Source organism: Rhinichthys klamathensis, unplaced genomic scaffold (assembly GCF_029890125.1).
Source record: "Rhinichthys klamathensis goyatoka isolate OS25496 unplaced genomic scaffold, OSU_Roscu_1.1 h1tg000274l_1, whole genome shotgun sequence".
Taxonomy (NCBI): domain Eukaryota; kingdom Metazoa; phylum Chordata; class Actinopteri; order Cypriniformes; family Leuciscidae; genus Rhinichthys; species Rhinichthys klamathensis.
In genome coordinates, this window is record NW_026606793.1 from 781768 (window position 1) to 799090 (window position 17323).

The 17323-nt window shown below is 43.3% G+C and overlaps 2 protein-coding genes across 3 annotated transcripts in view; both read right to left on the reverse strand.

The window, feature by feature from the left end:
* Window positions 1-2641: 2641 nt before the first annotated feature.
* Window positions 2642-13450, reverse strand: LOC130102530 (zinc finger protein 239-like; the record flags this gene model as incomplete). The annotated part of the gene is made up of 2 exons (XM_056268486.1): window positions 2642-2875; window positions 12351-13450. Coding segments are annotated over 2 exons (1140 nt in total), but the record flags the coding sequence as incomplete, so codon positions are not given.
* Window positions 13451-13746: 296 nt separating this feature from the next.
* Window positions 13747-17323, reverse strand: part of LOC130102552 (zinc finger protein 658B-like) — a 44338-nt gene continuing 40761 nt past the window's right edge. For both annotated transcript variants that reach the window (XM_056268505.1, XM_056268504.1), the window contains one exon: window positions 13747-13917. In XM_056268505.1, the coding sequence (XP_056124480.1) occupies window positions 13890-13917 (28 nt within the window). In that variant the 3' untranslated portion in view covers window positions 13747-13889. The remainder of the gene's footprint in view (window positions 13918-17323) is intronic.

Consider the following 17323-nt stretch of genomic DNA (forward strand, 5'->3'; position numbering starts at 1 on the left):
AAGTTACATCCTAAAGCACCTACTTTTTGTTATCCTGGTCTTTTGTATTCATTTCATGTCTCATGTATGTTGTAGTTTACCTTGCTATTTCATTACAGTTTACCATTATTTATTTCAGCATATCTGAAAACTTGTAATTTATCACATAATTCAAACGCTCTGCCGATGTTGATCCGTGTTTCGATTCACGTTTGGCCTGATGAGCTTCAGCAGATACATTTTTGTTTTGTTTTGTATATTTATGTGGAGTTTGTGTTGGAGTCTGTGTTGTGCTGGAGGCAGGTCGTTGTTTGGTGTTATCAGACTCCATGTCCTCAGCTGCAGTGCCGTCACATAGACTGTATATAAAAAGGAGAGAGGCTCGGGAGTGCGCATGCACGTCACATCCGATGGATTTCGCGGTAAATCCGACCCGGAGACTTCACATATAAATATGAATATTGGCCTTTAGAGGTAGGTAATAGCAAAACCCGACAAGTGGATCATTGTAATGTGTGATTACAACCCCTTCACACACAGGCAATAAAAAAAGGATTCATTTTTAGAAGAAAAGCTACATATAGCACATTTGAAATCTTTACAGTTGAATTTAATATGAGTTATACATTTGTAAACTTGTATTTGTTTATTTTGAAGGATCCATGCAATTTTTAAATGTATTTTCTGTATATGAATTTACATTGAGATATCGTGTGTTGATTGACAGGCACGGCTAGACCAGAAATGCCAATTACTTGTGCTTAAGTGTGATGGTGTCTGTTATTTCTTTTGACACAGACAGCGAGGCTGAGAGAAAAGAAAAACAAAAGTACATCATTGTGTACGATCTCTTTCTTTAAAATCAAACACAACGCAGAAGAAAACCCACTACATATTTATACTAATTGGCTTCATCACCATCTCCTCTCCTCCAGTTCAGGAGCTGAAGAAGACCACAACACTTTTAATAGAGACTTATAATACAATCTGATATTAATTTTTAACTCATTCTTCATTGTTCTTCAAAACATCTAGTTTCTCTTCCACTTCTACTCTTCCATGCAAACGCAAGATATACTTTCATAAATCTTTGAAACTGGACACTTTTCTTCTCTTGAGATGCTTTGGCTCTTATAAGTCAGTAAAGAGAGAGATCTGTCTCATTCACTTTTACTTTATGTTTGTATTTGCTTCAAGTAATGATTGATTAAACTCTTTACACATTTTTACCAACACATTGCTATTGTCCATTTTAATTTTATTCTGTAATTTTACAGAATAATTTTAGTTCTGAAAGTCATAAAATAGCTTATTATGATTGCTTTTTAAACTTTCCATGTTGTTAATTTCTCATTAGAGATTTTAAATGCTTAATAAATTATATTTCACCCACACATGACTGACACTGAATGAGATTGATGTCTGTCTACATTTTTTAACAGTTTCACCCTTGATATCCAGTATCATAAATACATTTTAAAGAGTTATTCCTAATCAGTTTGATGCTTCATTCACACCACGAGGCTTCATGAAATCACAACAATTACTATGAAAGTGAGCAAATAAAAAACAGAAGGGCTGTCCAGTTACAACTACAACTGCAGTATCAAAATATTTAAAAATGAGGTTTCTACACTTTTTACAGATGTAGTTTATAAACAAATTTAGATTTGCATCCCGACTTAAGCTTTTTTGTTTTACTGTCCATTTCTATGATGAGACAAAATCAAACACTTTTCTTGTTGCCATTGGTGGCAAATGACTCCTAAAATTGTGTGGCAGTTAAATGTGATTTTCAGAGAGAAAATTATGAATGTACATATTTCAATATATATTTACATAATTTGTAGGTCAAAACCCAGGAATTGTTGAATTTTTTCTAAACGCTTAAGTCTGAACCAGAATATTAAGATATTTTATAATTTCGCATATGATGGTGAAAAGTAAAAAAGTTAAAGTTAAAAGTAAAGGTAAAGTAAAAAAAAAAAAAGTAAAAAAAAAAAAAATATTTGAATGTAACAAACAAGTAGCCCTTCTAGATTAATTTATCCCTTGAGGTAGCCCTCGCACACATAAAGCTTGGAGACCCCTGGTCTAAGGCCAGAACATCCTCAACAAACATCTGGATCTTACACATTACACTGCAGCAGGGGTTAGTGCATTACACAAAATGGTGGGTACAGTGTTGGCCTTCTTGGATGGTGGTTATTTCCTCCACATAAGTTGTATCCCCAACAGTGCCATCCCTATGGTTCTAAAGCCCACGGTGTTTAAAGCCCACGCTATTAGTGAAAATTGAAAATTCTCATTGAAAATGGTCAAAACATTTAGGTAAATTACACTGAATTATAGGCCTTTAATTAAAAGTATTAACAGTCTATAATATATCTAAACAGCAATAATCAGTCATCAATGAAAATTAAAAACAGCTTTATTTTAAAAACAGCTTGTTTAACATGAACATTGTTAAACAAATCAAATCAAAACAAATAAAAATAAAAGAGGCACGATGTAGCTACAATGAAAATTTTTTTTTTTTTTAAATGTACTTAATTTTTCTTTGGAAAGTTTTTGCACAAATATTTTTTTAAGTAAATTTCACACATTTTTAAAGTAAATTTCACATATGGAATTAAGTAAACTAAGTTCAGTGAAAGTAACAAAGAAAATAAGTAATTTTTCTTTCTTTCTGCATTAAAGATGAACTTGTTAAACTTGTTTTCGCGCCGGCGCAGTGAGGGAAAAAACACTGAGTTTAGGGCAATAGGTGAAGCTCTGCTTCAACTGTGCGATATAGGCACGAGGAGCAACCAAAATTTCTGACATGCCAGAAATTCATTGTTTTTCCTTTCTTTTTCACATCTTGTCCACGTCTTTCTTGTTCACGACGTCAGGTCTAAAAGAAAAATTAAATCAAGAGAAATGACAAATGAGAGACAAATGAGAGACAAATGCGAAATAAGTGAAGCCCAAAGTCGAGATCACTGACAAGTTCAATTTATAGTTTGCACGTGACATCACACCATTATAGGAACGCCACCTGGGGGGCAAAAAAATAAGGCTTTTCTCCATTGCCCTCCAGTGGTTTGTAGTTTTCACGTTAAGAGTTTTTTTCACCAAAAATGCATTGCGTTAATATTCCTGGCTCATTTGCTCACCTGTATATGGTATGTATTATCAACAAAGTAAATTCGATTTTTTTAATATCACTGTTTTAGAGTTCACCCTCCGCCTATGTTGCTTGATCAGCCCTTTAATTCTAACAGTGTTTCTGAGTGCTTAATCTGTGTTTAAAATTAAGTCGTAAAAACACAACTCGATTGAAAATAAATCAACAAATCCTCGATTACTGGTAAACTTTGCTTAATTGAATCCTTATTGGTGCAACCCATCCTTAAGCCCTATTTCCGCGGGATTAGTATTACATGGGGACCACGTGTGATTTAGAAATTACCCACCCACATCTGAACTCCGTGTGGCGGATTCACACGGGATAACCGAAGCCTGTGATTTTACTCGAATTTACTGACTTATCTCCCGGATATGATGTCAATAGACTATTGCTTGAAAATGTATTGACGTTATAATATAGCGATATGACCCAGGACCCAAAATACTATATAAACACTCCAACGGCCGAGTGTGAAGCGGCTGGGATGAAAATCAGCACCTCCAAATCCGAGGCCATGGTCCTCAGTCGGAAAAGGGTGGCTTGCCCACTTCAGGTTGGTGGAGAGATCCTTCCTCAAGTGGAGGAGTTTAAGTATCTTGGGGTTTTGTTCACGAGTGAGGGAAGGATGGAACGGGAGATTGACAGACGGATCGGTGCAGCTTCTGCAGTAATGCGGTCGATGTACCGGTCTGTTGTGGTGAAGAAGGAGCTGAGCCGTAAGGCAAAGCTCTCGATTTACCGGTCAATCTATGTTCCTACTCTCACCTATGGTCATGAGCTTTGGGTCATGACCGAAAGGACAAGATCCCGGATACAGGCAGCCGAAATGAGCTTTCTCCGCAGGGTGGCTGGGCGATCCCTTAGAGATAGGGTGAGAAGCTCGGTCACTCGGGAGGAGCTCAGAGTAGAGCCGCTGCTCCTCCACATCGAGAGGGGTCAGCTGAGGTGTCTCGGGCATCTGTTCCGGATGCCTCCTGGACGCCTTCCCAGGGAGGTGTTCCGGGCACGTCCCACTGGGAGGAGACCCCGGGGAAGACCTAGGACACGCTGGAGAGACTATGTCTCCCGGCTGGCCTGGGAACGCCTCGGTGTCCCCCCGGAAGAGCTGGAGGAAGTGTCAAGGGAGAGGGAAGTCTGGGCATCTCTGCTCAGACTGCTGCCCCCGCGACCCGGCCCCGGATAAGCGGAAGAAGATGGATGGATGGCACTCCAACGCAGCCTCCATTCATCACGAAAGATGGATGAAAAGGTGCACGGGAAACAAAAAGTTTAAAAAAAATGATAAACGACCCCGCCAAATCACAGAGATGCCGATTCACACAGGACTAATATCACAGGACCTCGTTGTTCGGCGAAATATGGTAGGTCATTTGCGGGGGAATTTTTACTTTACAAAATACGGACATGGGCGATTCGCAAGGGATTAAGATCACAGACAACCTCCGCAATAATTACAAATGACTAGAGGTCACCAGGTAATACTTATCCCATGCGAATAGGGCTTAAGTGTTTCAGGTAAAGCGTTTTAAATTGTCCTGCTGTTTTTAGTGATTGAAATACTGTAGCAGTTGCTGTATATGGAACATAAGTGCCCAAAACTTCATCTTGTTTACATATTTATAGAAAATTGACAGGCCTGGCTGTGATGCAGTTCTACGGCTGTTTTGCCCTCCACGGCTCTGCGACAAACACGTGACTGAAAACTATGAATGGTCATTGTAATTCCATCAAATCAGAGGCCAATGTGAGAATTTGTTGACAAACGGCCCTTTCACAACAAACGTCAAACAAATATGTGTTGGACTGAAGGAAAAGCAAAGTCACGCCTATTCAACAGGGGGCGATACATGCACTGACCTTTCAGCCGTCGTAAAAGTATCTTCCAAGGGCATAAAATGTCTCACATGGCAAAAGTGTGACTTTCAATGGACTATTTTAAACAAACAACTTGCTAATCATGACTTGCTTGTCAGGGGCGTGTCTAAAGGGGTGGCAGGCAGATGATTCGATCATAAATTAATCCCCTTAAAGATTATCCTGACAATCGATTTATGATAGACATAATTGATATATTATTATTTAATTATAATTCTTATGATTGAGTATTGATAGTACAATTTATCTATTGTCTATCTATCGTTATCTATCGACCTGGATGGGGAACTGATCATAATTCGTTATGTCGGTTGTCCAACAGGCCGTTGGTAACTTTTCCCTTTTATGGGAAATGTTATAATTTGTAGGTGATTCCCGATCATGTTTCATAGTTATTAAAACTATGTTCCCTGTAATTGAGCTAAATCCCGAAATTCCCTACACAGTTAAAGTACTAATTAATGCCTACCGTTAAACTTCAAATAATAGCCCGGGCTTTTATTTTCCCAAATCGTCGAACTGCACCGGCTTGTATTTGAGACTGGCGTCTATATGAGACAGGCCTGAGATGAGATGTTGTTCCTAGAGTCTCTAATCTCTAAAAATCTCCAAATGCTCCACGTGAAACTGCGGTCTTCCGGCCTTTTACTATCGTGTCAATTGATTTTGATTAATATGCGCGAGGGAGAGAGAGCAAGACAACCCTCGTGTTGTTTGAAGACGTGAGTGCGCGCACACGCGGCCAGGACGCTCTCTCTGCGCCCTGTCAAGCGCAGTCATTCTACATCACTCATCGATCAAAAAAGGCTTTAGTTTGGCGGGACACAAATTTGCTTTGGCGGCCACCAAAAAGCAGACGATCTGACAGGTTTTAGAAGATTAAATACAACCCGAAACTAAAAAACAGACCCAGCCTCTATTTGAGACCGGCCTTTATTTATCCAAACCTGCAGCCACACCAGGCGTGTAAAAGAGACAGGCGTCTATTTGGGACTCGGCTATTATTTGAAGTTCTCTTACGCTACGGGAAAGATGAATCTTTTCGAGATATTGAAGGCAAAAAATTATCCTTAATTTTGTATTCATTGTCAACGCAGTGCAGCAGCTAGCAGCAGACCTAGAGCAGGCTGTCTAGCGTGCTCATAGGCTGCCCTGCGGGAACTGCAGCTGCCTACCACTGAGCCTGACGTGACGTCATGTCCAATGAAGGGTGCTCGCGCCTTCACAGCGTCATAGCCCGCCAGTATGGGCGTGGCTTAAAGTATATAAGCAGGGCTCAGAGGCTGATTCTCTGATTTTCATCTCTTCAGCGACGCTCTTTGCATCGCTTTGCATCGCTGGAGAGAAGCCACCGCCGCCGTCGAGGAAAGTGACTAGCCAGCTTAGGATAGCGCCTGAAGAAGCCGGCCGTCTTCGCCACCTTCAGCCATCCGTGCAAGCTACGCTATCCGGCGACGTATCCTTTTTACTAGGGATGCACCGAATCCAGGATTCGGATTCGGCCGAATATTGGGCTTTTTAACGGGGTTCGGTTTCTGCCGAACCTCAGAATTTTTTTCCACCGAACCGAACCCTAGGCTTGCACTACGCGCGCTACGTCGAAGTCACCGATCAGTGAATGACATCAAAGTACCGCGTGAAATAGAGAGGAGACGGATCCTTATGCTTTTGAATTGCACTCGCGGTAGCCTACTTTGATGTCATAAACTGATCTGTCTGGGCAGCGCCGGTTCAAGTCGAACAAGCCTGTAGTGTAACGCGTTGTGTCAGGAAGAAAAATAGGGATAGCTCACAGCTAAAGTTATTGCAGAGGCCAGACAGACTCACGGAGGCGATTGGCATCTCCCAACTCGCACTTTATTCCACAATCGAACTTGTGTAACTGTCTGTCACACGTTCTACGTTCCACAGCGTTACTTAACAAAATAAGGTAAAAATGAGCATCAAACAGAAATAACCCGCATACATGGGCATGTGTTCGAGGCGCACGGCACATGCAATACGGACTGCAGACAGTTCAACAGGAGCGCGCAGTTCTTAAAGGGGCCACACCTTATTTCCACTCGTTACAGTAGGTGCACCGTTCGAATGCAGTAGGCTGTGAGAAAGTGAAAATGGAACTCGTGAGCAGAAAAAGTGTTGTTTGGCAGTACTTTCAGTGAAAAGAAGGCAATTCAAGTCGAGCTACATGTTCAATTTGCAATGCCGATTTGTCTCATGGTGGCAAGGACTCTAAACAATAGGCTACACAACAACGCCGCTGTTAAAATGCATAATGTTGCTTATTCTTTTTTTTTTTACAGTTATAAAAGTAAAAGTAGTGTTTATTATTTACAGTAAAAAAATAAAATGAAAAATCCACTTTGTTTACTTCATTAATGTGTTTACTGTGTTAATGGACTGAGGATGAGAGTAGGATTCGGTATTCGGTTTCGGATTCGGCAGAATCTTAACCAGTGGATTCGGCATTCGGCCGAACCCCACAAATCTGGATTCGGTGCATCCCTACTTTTTATCTTGCAAAAACTCACTCTAAAAGAGCGCGAGCATCTTTTTAAAGATGCCTCGCACTTCCTGCGGCTCGTTCAGAGCCCCGCTCAGCGACGGAGACCGCCATGTGATCTGCGCTCTCTGCCTGGGCCAGGAACACGCAGCTCTGCCCTCTCGTAGTCCGAGCTCTGCGACACGTCCGATGTCAACCCTGTGGGCTCGGCTCGAAGTGTTCAACCCTCAAGCTGTCACTCCGCCCTTTACAGGACCGTGAAAATATGCGCCGTTCTCAAAGGCCGCCGGAGCCTATGGCCACCGCGACGCGCTCGCCGGACTCCCTCCCTCGAGCCTCGCTCTCACCTTCTCCGCCTCCTCTCACGAGCCGCACTGCCGTCGTTTCTGATGCAAACGCTCGCCGGAATTACTCCCTCGAGCATTCTCTCTCTCCTTCTCCTCGCCCCCCTCCCGGACGCGCAGCCGCCGGCTCCCGCCCGCGCTGCCGCTGCTTCAGGGGACGAGGCGCTGGATATTGATGAGGATGCGCCGCTGACAGCTGTTCCAACGCGGCTAGCTTTCTTTACGTTACAAGAAAGCTACCCCACCCACGCATACGTCACCGGCAAAATGAGGAAAGAGTGTGTTAGTCCCGCCGAGGCCTGACTAACCCCCATTTCTCAAATATTTCTCAGCTCCTCTTAGTTTGAGCGCCTGGTAATGTCAGCAATGGGCCTGTTATATAACACGCACGCCTGCAAACAAATGCCGACACAAAAACTGTGACGCTCTCTTATCTGCTCGCGCTAACTGAAGCTTATGTCGTTTCCCTTGTGCTCTCGCAGAGGATAAAATTTATGCAGCTCTCCTCTCTGAGCTCGCGGCCAGCTTTCTTACGTACAGAAAGCGAATGCGCCCTCCCGTGCGCATGCGTCAACGGCGAAATGAGGAAAGAGTGTGTTAGTCCCGCCGAGGACTGATTAACCCCCCATTTCTCAAATATTTCTCAGCTCCTCTTAGTTCGAGCGGACGGTAATGTCAATATTGCAGCAATGAGCCTGTTATATAACACGCACGCCTGCAAACAAACGCCGACAAACAAAAACTGTGATGACGCTCTCTTATCTACTCGCGCTAACTGAAACTTATGTTGTTTCCCCTGTGGTTCAGTGGTGAAACCCAAAGCTCTCGCGCCAGAGACCCGTGTTCGATCCCGGCTCTCGCAGCAGATAAAATTTATGTGGCTCTCCTCAGCGAGCTGCCATATTCAGATCCGGCTCACGCCGATGGTGTTTTTAAGTGTAGAAAAGGTGCCCACATCGCAGTGTTCACTCCTACACACAAGCACAACACTTCCCGTGTCACTCACAGAGCCCACTCCCATAAAGCGGTAAATAGCCGCTCGAGTGTTAAACGTAGAAAATGTGTCCATGAGTCCGTGTCCACGCCTACTTTCTGCCCGCTCTATCACACGGCCATTAAAGACTCATATCAGTCAGAATATAAACGTAAGTCCTGTCCCCGTCCACGAGCGCTCACGCTTACTAACACACATCTCTCTACGTTACAAAGTGCATGGACACGGCTCTCGCCCCCTTGAGAAATCAGGGCTTGCGAATCACGAACTATCTGGACGACTGGCTGATCTTGGCACAGTCAGAGATATAACTACTATCTCACAGAACTGTGCTCCTCAGTCACCTGGAAAGCTTGGGTCTCAAGGTCAACTGGACCAAGAGCTCATTACTGCCTAGTCAGTCAATTTCCTCTCTAGGAATAGAACTGGACTCTGTGGCCATGACGGCTCGTTTATCGACACAGCGCGAGCGCGGTGTTCAACATCTTGCCGCGTCTTTCCAGAAGGGCAGCATCATCCCTTCGAAAACATTCTAGAGGATGCTGGGCTGCAGTGCTTCAACTGGGCTTACTGCGCATGTGCCCGCTTCAACGCTGGCTGAACGCTCGAGCGTCTCGCCAAGCTTGGGCCTCTGGCTGCGAATGAATCAGAGTGACTCAGACCTGCATCTCAGCTCTGCAGCCCTGGTTAGCGGCCGACTGGTATCAGCGGGGAGTGATGATGGGAGCTGTCTCATATCGAAAGGTCATCTCGACAGATGCGTCCAACTCAGGTTGGGGCGCTCTCTTCGAGGGCAGACCGGCCTTGGGCCTGTGGTCAGACCAGAAGAAGCTCCTTCACATAAACTGTCTGGAAATGATGGCGGTTGAGAACGCGCTGAAGCGCTTCCTCCCGTTCATACAGGACCACCATGTTCTAGTCCGGTCAGACAACATGTCAGTGGTGTCCTACGTGAACCGTCAGGGCGGTGTCAGATCCAGGAACCTCTGCGATCTGACAGAGCGCCTCCTCATGTGGTCTCAGCGTCACCGCCGCTCGCTGAGAGCTGCGCATGTGCCAGGCCACCTGAACGACGGCCCAGAAAAATTATCCAGGGACAACGATCCCCCAGGGAAATGGTCCCTGCACCCCCAAACAGTCCAGAAATTATGGGGCCTATTCGGCAAAGCGGAAGTCGACCTATTTGCATCAAAAGACAACGCTCACTGCCCGATGTTTTTTCAAAAAGCGAGGACGCACTGGCCCAAATCTGGCCCAGCCGCCCCCTGTATGCCTTTCCTCCGATCTTTCTGTTACCACAGGTAATCAAGAGGATCAGGGAAATGCACCACTCGGTGGTCCTTATAGCCCCGCGTTGGGAGAATCAGACTTGGTTCCCGAAGCTGACGCGGCTGTCACACACAGCCCCGTGGCCGATCCCGGTGAGAACAGATCTCTTCTCTCAAGCTCGCGGCTCGATCTGGCATCCCCATCCAGAGCGCTGGTCTCTGCACGCATGGTTGATCAACGGGTACCCGTTGCCCTGCCAGAAGGAGTGATGAACACGATCACGCAGTCTAGAGCTCCCTCTACCAGAAAGCTGTACGCGTCTAAATGGTCTGTGTTCTTCAAATGGTGCACCAACAAAAATCTGGACCCACGGACATGTGGGGTCTCGCGGCTGCTCAGTTTCCTACAAGAGCTGTTGGATAAGGGAAGGTCCCCATCCACGCTTAAAGTTTACGTGCCGGCCGTAGCGGCGTTTCGCTGAGTTGACGCATGGCCGGTCGCTAGGAAGAAATGAGCTGGTCATCTGCTTCCTTAGAGGAGCCAGAAGGATGAACCCTCCGCGCCCCCCGTCGGTTCCTATGTGGGATCTTTCATTGGTCCTCGAGGCCCTGAAAGCTTTTCCCTTTGAACCACTAGATTCCGTGGAGTTAAAGTACCTGTCACTCAAAACCATTTTTCTGACTGCTCTGTCATCAGTTAAACGTGTGGGGGACTTACACGCGTTGTCCGTCAGCGCTGCGTGTCTTGAGTTCGGGCCAAATGACTCGAAAGTCATCCTCAAACCTAGACACGGCTATGTTCCTAAAGTGATTGGCACTCCTCTCAGAGCGCAGGTCATTTCTCTATCGGCTCTGCCTTCATCCGATAGCAAGAGCAATGTTAATCTCCTCTGCCCAGTCAGGGCGCTGAGGGTTTACACTGCGTGCTCCGCCGCTTTCAGGCGCTCGGAGCAGCTTTCGTTTCGTTTGGTGGGCGCACCAAGGATCTCGCCGCCTCGAAGCAAAGCCTGTCCAGATGGATTGTGGACGCTATAGCAGCCACTTACGCGTCAAAAGGTCTGCAATGCCCCCCTGGGGATCAGGGCTCATTCCACTAGAGGCATGGCCTCATCGTGGGCATGGTCTAGCGGAATTTCTATTCACGACATGTGTGGCGGTGGGCTGGGCTCCCCGTCCACCTTTGTCAGGTTTTATAAGCTAGAAGTTCCTGCTCTGCAGGCAAAACTTCTGTCTGTATAAGTGAGATGTATGTTCTGTCCAGATATGATTGTGCCCAGGCTACTCTCACGTATCTAAGCTCTTCTGGTTGAGCTGAACTTATGGATATGTGCTGTATGCTTATACAGACCAGCGGTGCCGCTCTGTATTCCCTATTAGTGCTTATGTACAAGTGCTGGCCCGCGTTGCTGGCCGCCTTATTTTTCCACTTATCTGGGTTCCCCGGAAAACCCTGGGACTCATGTGTGAATGCTTGACACGCACGCCGTTGAGAAAGGGTTCCCGTAGCGTAAGCTTACGCAATACGAGAGAACCTCTCGTAATAGAACGTATCGGTTACCCAACGTAACCTCGGTTCTCTCTAGAAGAGGGAACGAGTATTGCGTAACCTGGCTTGCTCGCGCCACGAGCGACTTCGCTTCAGTCGATGAAAACCAGAGAATCAGCCTCCGAGCCCTGCTTATATACTCTAAGCCACGCCCATACTGGGGGGCTATAACGCTGTGAAGGCGCGAGTGCCCTTTATTGGACGTGACGTCACATCGGGCTCAGTGGTAGGCAGCTGCAGTTCCCGCAGGGCAGTCTATGAGAACGCTAGACAGCCTGCTCTAGGTCTGCTAGCTGCTGCACTGCGTTGACAATGAATACAAAATTAAGGATAATTTTTTGGCTTCAATATCTCGAAAATATCTCTTTCCCGTAACGTAAGATAACTTACGCAATACTCCTTCCCTCTTCTAGAAAGAACCGAGGTTACGTTAGGTAACCGATACGTTTTACGATATGTCATGTTTTTTTTTATTAGTACAACACTGTGTGGTCCAATCCTTGCAAAATATAAAATGATTTTCAGGCATTTGTGTAGTGCCACATTTAATACCATCTATATTAGGGCGCTGGGCATTGCAACGATTTTTGAAATCATGCTTAATATTTTCTAAACAAATATTTATTTCCAGTTGAATTTTCTGATTCAACACAAAGATGACCTACTTACCGTGATCTCAGACTGTGGTGATGTGGTTTCTCCACTGCATGGATCTTCATGTGTAGCTTCAGGTGAGTTTTAAAACAGAAACTCGTTCCACACTGATCACACTGGTGTGGCTTCTCTCCACTGTGGGTCCTCTCATGTGTTTGTGTTTTCAGATTTAGTGAATGACTGAATCTCTTGTCACAGTGTGAACACTTGTAAGGTTTTTCTCCAGTGTGGATCCTCTCATGTGTTTGCATATGTAATAAATGACAAAATCTCTTGTCACAGTCTGAAAACGTGCAATGTTTTTCTCCAGTGTGGATCCTCTCATGTGTTTGCAGAGTTCCTGAACGACTAAATCTCTTGTCACAGTGTGAACACTTGTAAGGTTTTTCTCCAGTGTGGATCCTCTCATGTGTTTTTAGATATGATGAGTGATTGAATCTCTTGTCACAGTGTGAACACTTGTACGGTTTTTCTCCAGTGTGGATCCTCTCATGTGTTTTCAGAGTTCCCGAACGACTGAATCTCTTTTCACAGTGTGAACACTTGTAAGGTGTTTCTCCAGTGTGGATCCTATCATGTGTTTGCAGATGTAATAAACGACTAAATATCTTGTCACAGTGTGAACACTTGTAAGGTGTTTCTCCAGTGTGGATCCTATCATGTCTTTTCAGAGTTCCCGAACGACTGAATTTCTTGTCACAGTGTGAACACGTGTAAGGTTTTTCTCCAGTGTGGATCCTCTCATGTGTTTTCAGAGTTCCCGAACGACTGAATCTCTTGTCACAGTGTGAACACGTGTAAGGTTTTTCTCCAGTGTGAATCCTTTCATGTCTTTTCAGAGTTCCCGAACGACTGAATCTCTTGTCACAGTGTGAACACGTGTAAGGTTTTTCTCCAGTGTGGATCCTCTCATGTGTTTTCAGATGTGATGACCGACTGAATCTCTTGTCACAGTGTGAACACTTGTAAGGTTTTTCTCCAGTGTGGATCCTCTCATGTGTTTTCAGAGATGATGACCGACTGAATCTCTTGTCACAGTGTGAACACTTGTAAGGGTTTTCTCCAGGTTGGACATGACGTTCCTCCTTCACTTCTCTCAGTTCTTCACTCTCCTCCTTCACTTCACTCAGTTCTTCTCTCTCCTCCTCCACTTCACTCAGTTCTTCTCTCTCCTCCTTCACTTCACTCAGTTCTTCTCTCTCCTCCTCCACTTCACTCAGTTCTTCTCTCTCCTCCTTCATTTCACTCAGTTCTTCTCTGTCCTCCTTCACTTCACTCAGTTCTTCTCTCTTCTCTTCCACTTCACTCAGTTCTTCACTCTCCTCCTTCACTTCACTCAGTTCTTCTCTCTTCTCTTCCACTTCACTCAGTTCTTCTCTCTCCTCCTTCACTTCATTCAGTTCTTCTCTCTCCTCCTCCACTTCACTCAGTTCTTCTCTCTCCTCCTTCACTTCACTCAGTTTTTCTCTCTCCTCCTTCACTTCACTCAGTTCTTCTCTCTCCTCCTTCACTTCACTCAGTTCTTCTCTCTCCTCCTTCACTTCATTCAGTTCTTCACTCTCCTCCTTCACTTCCATCAGGTCTGACATGAAAGAAAAACTTAAATTTTCATTCAAAATAATTTAAAGAGAGAAATATGGAGTGAAGGGAGATAAAAATTAGCCCAGATGTAATATACAACTGCTATAAAATGTTACAATAGTTTGTATGTCTTTTTATAAATTAATTATATGTCCAAGAAACTTTTTATGAATGAGGTACACTGATCTTTCAATTATTATTTTAAAAACATTTTAGACAGTCATTGTGTCCGCATAACGTTTGGTAATATTTGAAAGATCAGTGTAAACTCAATTTTATTTAGTACATGTCACAGTGTGAACACTTGTGAGGTAGACACAAATCCTATGTTTCTGTGGCAAGAACTATTAAATATATTTGATAAATAACACAAACGTGATATTAACATTAAAACACACAATACTGCCATATTTTAACATCAACTTTTAGATTTGTATTTATGTTATTAAAAACGTTTTAATTATTAAAGGTGCCCTAGAATATTTTATTTATTTATTTTATAATGTTTCCTGGGTTACCCTTATAATGTTAGTATGTTTTTTAGATAAAAAATAATCATAATTTAGAAATAAATGGCATTTTTCCTAGCCTGCTTTTAGCCTCTGATTTGAACACTCTGTTTGAAGGGGCGTGTCTGCTGTGGGATTCAGTGTAACCGCGGCCACTGCTGTGATTGGCTGACATGCTTGCATATGAAATAGCTAGTACGCATTACATGTGAAACTCTCTCCCGAATACTTTTACTACTGCTATTATACGTTTTTACTATAACAGCTATCGAGATTAACGAATCGTGAGATGTTTTTAAAGTATTTAGATCTATTCCCATCACATAAAATGTTGCCGTGATGAGCATTGAGCAGATGACAGTGTGTTGATCGCGAGAATGAAGATCTTATCATTGCAAAGCAGTTTCTGCACTCTCTCTGCTTTCACCAATGCAAACACGATGATACAGTAAGAGCTTCGTTGTGCAGTAACGTGCGTCATTGATTTCATAACGAGTTTGGCAAGTGTCCAGATAAACTCGCGCTGTGTGGAAAGATTGTTCTTTGATCGCTTTCTGTATATAATTTGTTCACAATTTACATACGATTATTTTCATCCTACTAAAAGAAACGATGTGAAGCTGATATTTTAGTCACTGGCTTGACTTACTGATGCATAAACAGTATTGAACGATTTTGAGAGAAAGATTACCTGTCTGAACTTGAACAATTACACATCAGAAAGTTTTGCTTAGCTCGATCCGAGGCCAGCTCTGTATTGGCCCAAGTTGAGGAAACACTCGGTGAAATGTTTGGAAATTTCCAGAGAAAATAAAATTGACCCATTGTTTCTTCAGAGGCTCAGATGAAGGAACTAAAAAATACTTTTGTGTTCATGTGTACATCCACACTGAGCAACTGCCATGCTTCGGCTGCGCAGTTCCGCCTGGCATTGAGGGCTGGCATTATGCAAATATTTGGAGGCGTACATATTAATGATCCCGACTATTGCGTCACAGTCGGTATTGTGTGGAGAACCGACCGTTTTTCAGGGGTGTTTTTCATAAACGTGAATTAAATGAGAACGCGAAAACAGTCCAGTTTGAGATTCACTCTATGTCATGTCCATGCACTGAACTCTTGTTATTTGACTATACCAAGGTAAATTCAATTTTGAATTATAGGTCACCTTTAAGTGCTGGTCAGACTAAACTTTTCCTTCCATTTACTTAATACGCATGTGAATCTGGGAACACCAGAAACACAAGCTCAAATGAATTTTGCTTTTAGAAAGTAGTGTTTTCACGATACTAGAATTTCTAACTTTGATACAATACCTTGAAAAATATCGATATTCGATACCATTTTCGATACCATGGAGAAAAAATCTGCCACAATATTAAGGGGGTATTTTTTTATTTAAAGCTAAATATAACAAGTCTAGAACATGACAATGAGGTAGCCTATATTTTACATGAACAAAAATGTCCTGAGTTCTATCTGTTAATATTTTTTCATTGGACCAGAGCTTACATGATCCGTTGTATTTTTATTACCTACTGTTATCAAAGATTGAAATATACTGTAACAAATGCACTGCTCATCGGTCATAAATGCTGGTTAATACATTAGCGTTATTTGATGAACAGATTTAAACACAAACGTGCGTGCATCACACGAGAAAACAATGCTCACTGGATCGACATGAAGTCAAGTCACCTTTATTTTTATAGTGCTTTTAACAATACAGGTTGTGTCAAAGCACTTAACAGTATCAAATTGGAGGATAGTGTGTCAGTAATGTATAAAAATAAGATTAAACATTCAGTTTCAGTTAAAGGTGGTATGTAATAAATGATCACATTCATCAAATTTTTCCTAACGATCTGCTAGCTGCCCGCCCCATAAGCATGCCGGCCAAAAAACGCGGCTCTGAAATCTGCACACAAAAACAATGGGTTTCACCAACCACCAAAACCAAAATAAACTGTGTTCCAACCAATCACCGACAGGGGGTGGGTGTTGTGAGGTTTTGCGCTTGTGCATGGCTGCACGCAAAGTCGGAGCACGGCTGCCTACAGAGACGTTTTTTTGACGGCCTGCTTATGGGGCAGGCAGCTAGCGGATCGTTAGAAAACATTAGATGAATGTGATCCTTTATTTTTGGACCTGAAATCGCTGATACCACCTTTAAAGGCATTTCATTATTGAATTCAGAGATATCATTGTCTAGCTCAGTTTAGTTTAATTAGTAGCCTATCTGTGTACCGATAACTAAATTGATGATAATCGCTAATGAAGGCAAATTGCAGAAATATTTTTTTTTTTGGATTAAGTTAAATAGGCACAAGTTAATTTACATTTGACCACAGTTGAAATATTTACTTGTTTTTATTTCACACAAAGTTGTGTCCGCTCAATTGCGCTCTTTCTTGCAAGAAAATGATATCTATGAAAAATTTCAGTCAGGATTCAGACCGCATCATAGCACAGAAACTGCGCTAGTTAAAATGATTTACAATTTAACTTCTTACCAAGGCTGTATCTCAATACTAGTTCTACTCAATCTTAGCGCTGCGTTCCACACTATAGATCATGTTACGTCCCCAGACGTATTGTGTATTTGTTTCACTCTCTTTCTCTCTCTCTCTCTTTTGTCCTGTCCTTTCTTTCACAGGATTGGATGAGAACAAAGTGATCTCCAGATGTGATTGGTGCTAAAGTGGCCAAAGGTGCAATAAAATGATCTGGAGTGCCTGAAGAGGGAGCCCTGCTCAACTTGGGATTTCCTGTTGTTCAATTGTACATGTGCTATTGTTTGTTTGCTACAGTGTGTTGTTACTGTTAGCTTGCTTGTTGATCTGCCTGTTGTGTGCAGTGTGAATTTTGGCTTTGAGTTGATAAGTGGCTGTCAATCTC